The sequence below is a fragment of the Hipposideros armiger genome, unplaced genomic scaffold (assembly GCF_001890085.2).
Source record: "Hipposideros armiger isolate ML-2016 unplaced genomic scaffold, ASM189008v1 scaffold_1967, whole genome shotgun sequence".
NCBI lineage: Eukaryota > Metazoa > Chordata > Mammalia > Chiroptera > Hipposideridae > Hipposideros > Hipposideros armiger.
In genome coordinates, this window is record NW_017733317.1 from 1 (window position 1) to 6,301 (window position 6,301).

At 37.9% G+C, this 6,301-nt stretch overlaps 1 protein-coding gene across 1 annotated transcript in view; it reads right to left on the bottom strand.

Moving 5' to 3' along the window:
• Window positions 1-356: 356 nt before the first annotated feature.
• Window positions 357-6,301, bottom strand: part of LOC109378417 (26S proteasome non-ATPase regulatory subunit 10-like) — a gene marked incomplete at its 3' end in the record, with an annotated part of 30,644 nt that continues 24,699 nt past the window's right edge. Inside the window, exons 4-6 of the mRNA XM_019634813.1 lie at window positions 5,157-5,311; window positions 2,591-2,706; window positions 357-469 (exon numbers count right to left, since the gene is read on the bottom strand). Of these exons, the coding sequence (XP_019490358.1) occupies window positions 357-469; window positions 2,591-2,706; window positions 5,157-5,311 (384 nt within the window). The remainder of the gene's footprint in view (window positions 470-2,590; window positions 2,707-5,156; window positions 5,312-6,301) is intronic.

Below are 6,301 nucleotides of genomic sequence, written 5' to 3' on the forward strand. Positions count from 1 at the left end.
TTGTGGTACCCTGTGACGGATTTGACATGATCAGATTACTGAGCTCCTTTTCCACATTAACATACATAAAGACAAGCCACATTTTATTATTTAGTATGGATTCACCATAATATTTTGTTATATTAGATACACACACACACACACACACAATGTATGAGACTGAGAGTGGACTAGTTACTGCTCTGAGATTACACTTGAAGCACACTGTTTTATTAATGTGCTTTAAATTTCTTTATGATTGCATTAAAATGTAATTGCAGTATATAATTGTTATAAAATATTCAAACAAATGAAGTAATCGATGGAGTAAGTCATCCATTTTTTGTTAGTTTGTTTCTTCAAAGAGGGCATCTTACCTCACTGCTGCTGATGCTTTCCAAGAGAATATTTTGGTTTTCAGTAACTCTCATATCAGTTGGAGAAGAGTTTGTATCATGACAAATGTCAAGCAATGATGCAGCATGTCTCTCTGCCAAAAGAAACATAATAATGTGTTTTGATAAGTCTCATCTCCAGCAATTTCACCCGAAAGATTTAGCTCTAGGTTCTGAAATCAATTCCGTTTTGTCAAAGGTTTTCCTGAAATAGTGGTGTGGGATTCTGATGAAGCTTCAGGCAATAATTTTTACAGGAAGAGATATGAGGAAAAGCGTCTACAGAATGGATGGGGTTTGGTTTGTTTCTTTAAAAAGTTAGGCAAAGTTGTTAAGTGAAACCCCTAACACTTGGCTGGAAATTACATTTACTCCATCGTTTCCAAAGACAAAAACACTCAGCTACTCTGAGTGCATTTCCTGTCCAGCACTGAAGCCACATTAAATTGACCAAGTTTGTACATCAAACTGTGAATTCCCAGTTCTTTCCTGAGTGACATTGTTCTCATGTTCATCTCCCTCCTGCTAGCCTGACATTTTTATGTCGATATGGCTCTTCACTGAAAATTTCTCCCTCTTCCAATGGTTCTTCCATTTATCTTATAACAAAACCAAAAGTGAACAAGTGATCTGTACTCAGATCCTCTATTTCTTCACCATCTTTTTCTTCTTTACTCTTTGCAATCTATCTTCTGCCACTATCCTGCCATTGAAACTTCTCACTTTCTTACCACATCTGCTTTGTAACCTCTTTTCCAATTTGATGTTGTTTCCATTTATTTCTTCTTGCAACTATCTCTTGATTCTCCTCCTCCCTCTCTCACTTCCTTGAGGCCCTATGTACACACCACTCTAACTGTGGGAGCACCTCTTCAGCTCAGCCCCACTGCAATTTTCTCAACATCATTAATCCTTCAATGATCTTGCCTACTCTCAGGTCCTCACAATCTCCTTTGTGTAGAGAACTCCCAGACTAACATATGAACCCATCCTTTCCAACAAGCACTTCCCTGCAGAAAGTTGCTACTTGAAAGGGCTAAGGTTCCATCAATACAATGTTTTAGAACTCATTACATTCAATATCTTCACCAAACCAATTTTATTGGTTGTATTTCCATCTCCCCACATCCCAGGACTGAAAGTTTGGAATCAGGTCTGATTCTTTCTCAACTTTTGTCTCTGGGTCTCCTCTATCAACTTTACATCACTAAGTTCTGTGAATTCTTCTTACACAATATCCCTTAAACTCACCATACCTAGTGCCTATCAAACCCCCTACCACACCACATCCAAGGACTCTTTTCCTGGTCCTTATCACCATACATGGACACTTCTATACTTTCTTAATAAAATTCCCTGCCATGAGTTTCTTCCTGCTAACCCATCTTACACAATAAGAACAAGATAATTTTCTTAAAACATGCTTTCATTATTCTCTGGCCTAAAACTCTTTAGTGATTCTATTTTATTGAAAAAAAATTATATCCTTCAGCTTTACATTCCATGGGTCCTCAATGGACTCAATTTCTTTATATAGCTGACTTTATGTGTTCCTTTTCCCTGACATGACCTTTGGGTTTTAGTCTCCTGTTTGGCCCTGGGATAACCACGCCCCCTTAAAGCATAGTGCTCTGCTCCACAAAATCAATTCCCATCATTTTCAAGGACCAGACTGAGTCTCACCTCTTCCATGAAACCTTCTTAGGTATGACCTTGCTCCCTGCCCAGAAGCTTCAAACAAAAAAGCTAATTAAAACCACAGTCAAGCAAGCAGCTTTCACAAAGTCACATGTTGCTCAATGGCACTTTTTTTTCATAACCACTTTTTCTGCGGCTGTTTCTATGCCTTTGCTCAGACTCTTCTCACCTGTATCAAACCTTCTCTCTTTTTTCCTTCCTACTATATCTGATCCAGCATTCAAGAACCACTATAAGTTCCACTCCCTTTTTCAAGTGCACAATAAGCTCTTTCTCCTCTGACTTATGTGATGTATCCCTGACAATACTGAACACTTTCAAATGTTTGGACCATATCTTAAACTTCTTTGCATCTCTCAGAGCACATCCTCATGAGCCATGTACAGGGTCACTGCTCAATAAATAGTTGTTGGTTTGATTTCTTTAAATGGATTCATTAAATATATGTAGAAAAAGAAAGATTTCTAATTAGGGCCCTTATAATTGGAAAATTTTTAAAGTGGATTAGAAATATTTACCTTGTTTTGGCATAGAATTCATTAGAATGTCCAATAACTGCTGTTTCTTAAAACTCTCTAATTGTGACACATAATGTATTGCTGATTTTCCACTAAAATCACAGAGTTTAGGATCTCTAGGAAGAATAGAATCAACATCAAAGATTATTTAGTTAAATTTGCTGAAAAAGAAAATCACTGAGATCAAATAAATAAAAGTAATTTTATGTCGTTTGGGAATAACAATAATGACTTCAAAATGTATGAGACAGAGTGACAATTTTTCAAAAATTTTTAACAAAAGTAATATGCTGTATATCTTATTCTCACTCCCATTCTAAAAACATTCTAATATTTGCAGAAATTTTCCAACTTTGAACAAAAATTTTCATAACTCTTTAATGATGCATAATCAAGTAAAAGTAAAAACATCTTGATAAACTGTTGTCTTATCCTTTCAAATAGCTGATCTGGCTCTTTTTTCTTTCCAATGTTTCAGCTAACTGTTTATTTTCTTAACATTTCTTTTTTTTAATGCTAACACCTAGTTCTTTTATCATTCGAAATAGTAGAATGGGGGCCAGCCGAGCAGCGCGTTGGTTAGGAGCTGGCTTGGGACGCCAGCTCTGAGCAGCAGGGCCTGGGTTCGGATCCCACATGAGGGCCAGTGAAGCTGCACCCTCTACAGCTAAGATGGTGAACAACAGCTCGACCTGGAGCTGGGCTGCCATGAGTCGCTGGCGATGGCGTAGGCTGCAGTGAAGCTGCAGTAGGCTGCCATAAGCTACCGTGTGTGGCCAGCAGCTGGCGTGAGCTGCCAAGAGCCAACGTGAGTGGCCGTCCAGTGGCCTGCGACTGATCTGCCTCACCCAGGAAGGGCGCGATGATAATACCAACATGGGCCAGTGAAGCGAAGTCCTCCACAACTGGGCTGAAGAACAAAAGGACAGCAACTTGTCTGTTCCCCTTCCCCGATTCCCCAACGCTGTTCTGCTCTCCCAATTCCCCAATCAAATCTTTAAAAGAAAAATAGTAGGATGGCATAAATCTCTCTTCAAAACTAAGTTAGGGCTGGCTGAGTGGCTCAGTTGGTTAAGAGCTCGCTCAAGAGTTTGAGCTCTGAGCAACAGTGGTTCAATTCCCGGCCCAAGCTGAGCTACCGCTGAGTTGTCAACACGTGGCAGGATGGCTCAGCTAAAAAAACCAAAAAACAAAAACTAAGTCAATGTGCTTATTTCACAGGCTCTTGGTACAGCTGAACGATCTTGTCATAAAATCCTTCTCTGAGTCATCTTTTCATTCCTCTTTGCCTTGCCCTGTGGTTGTTAAGCCCAACTGGCCAATCTTAGGGCTCCTTGCAACAGTGACAATATCCTCTCTGTATTTAATGCTAGGATTAGACATCAGCTCAGAGAGATCCAGAGAGGAAATGATGAGAACCCCATTCATAGATTACAGTAAGGGAAACAACGATAACATTTCACTACTCACATTCTGGGACAAGGAGCGAGTTGACCATGTCTCCAACCTCACACCTTTGAATTTGAATCTCTTTATTACTATGGGACAGGGTCATATTTTATGATCTGCAACAATATTTTAGTACAGCCTTTTCTCCATCAAGGATCATGATTCAAAAGAAATAGCACAGGACCAAGAATTGGGGGACTGCCACTACCTTGACATGTGGCCTTAAGCAGATCAGTTAACTCACTGGGACTTTAGTTTGCTCATCTGCCTTGATTAGTCTTTCTCCATGTGGTGTCCTTTGATCTCCTATATTCTGGACACCACGCTAAGCCTGCTGAACACCATCTCTGGGGTGGTGGCCAGTAATCTCCATTTACAGACTCATTAGAGACTCATTAGAGACTCATCTGTCTCTTAACACTGAATTCTGAGGTAGCCTCAAACTTCCATGTTCATCCTCTTATACTAACTGATCCTTTGACAATAACTCTTGTTCTTGATGGTACTGTTGCTTTTGAAGCTCCCTCTTCCTTTTTTTATTTCCAAAACAAAATTCATATGAAATACTGAAAAAGAGCTTGGGCCATCTGTTCTTATTTTTATGACAAGCTCTCTAGGTAACAAACAGCGTTAGGAAACTGCAATTTAACATGAGAGACTGCTTATGAACCCTCTGATATTTTTTTAAAAGTTAATTTTTTATTTCCCCCCTCCTAAAGGAGCATGTTGGCATATAGTAATTTTTAGATAACTGCAAATCACTACCATACATTGCTTTTGATATTTGACAATGTTTTCCAATATAATTAGCAACATCCTGGAGGTAGGGAGCTACATACTCAAGAATTATTTGATATCCTCAGTAACTATCAAAAGAGTAGGTAGGTATTTAAACAAATAAAACAAAGGGCCAATATCATAAGAATAAATAGATAGCAACATCTAACATTTGTATAACATTTTGCAACTGTGAAGTCCCTTTTATGAACATGCATGTGCATTTAGTATATATAATTTAAAAACCCCTAAGCTATATGTCTAGATTTACAAGTGACTTCTGTAAATAATAATGGCATAGACATCCTTCCACAGCTGCTGACTGACCACTCATACTCACGCACGATGCCTGAGGAGTTCAGACAGAACCTCCACGGGTCTGTAGACTGTTAACACATCGAGACTCTCAAACAGGTCCACATCTCTCACAGCCAACATCACAGGGGTCAAGCCATGTTGGTTTGGGAAATTTATATCCAGGATCTCTTCAGATGCCTTAAAAACATAAAGCTTTATTACCATTATGTTTTTTACTGCATGACTATTTATACTAATCTTTGCGTTTTCATTGCTTGGCCAAATTTCCATTTTAACATTAATACATTCTTTCTCAATATTGATGTTGAGGAGGGAGCTGATGAATTGAAAGAACACAGGCCTGAGGGACAGACAAACCTGGGTTTGAGTTTTAGCTCCTTAAGCCGGTAATTGAATCTCCCTGACAGGTTTATATCAAGGACACTCTGATAAAAGATGATCAAATCACCCTGATAAAGTAAGGGACACTCAGTTAAACAATAAATAATGTTCATTTGGAACATAATTATACTAAAAAATTATTTGGTATTTATCTGAAATTCAAATTTAACTGAGCATCCTGTATTTTTATTTGCAAAATCTAGCAACCCTGCTCACTGACCTTCAGAATCTTCAGCTATAAAGTAGGAATAATAGTGTTTTCCCTGAAGAGTTGTTTTGATAATTGGAGAGCAGAATGGCTGACACATGCTCAATAAACATGTGTGGAATAAATGACTCATTTACAATAATAAAGCAGCTTATTTAACTGCATATGTATAATCAAATGGAGGTGAATATATAGATGTTATTTGTTGTTTCAATGTTTTAAATTAATTAAATTTTAAATTTGGATAATTCAAAAAACTGAAAAGCTACTGGACGGCCACATGATCCAAGTTATTTATTTCATAGACCAAAGTAACTCTAATTTCCATCTCTATTTCACTTTCTGTCATGTGAATATAGTCAGTATCTCTACCTCAGTTTCTCCAGGGACAAACAAGAGATAATGATATTACCTCAGAGGGGTGCTATGGGAATTAATTAGTTAACATATATTTTCAGTCTCTGAAATGAAACCGCCTCTTATATCAATGTTTATTATTAGTTAGAACCAACATGAAAGTTTTGAACTGAGAGTAATCTTACAATAGCATATAAATTCAGCATCTATTGATTAAGCTC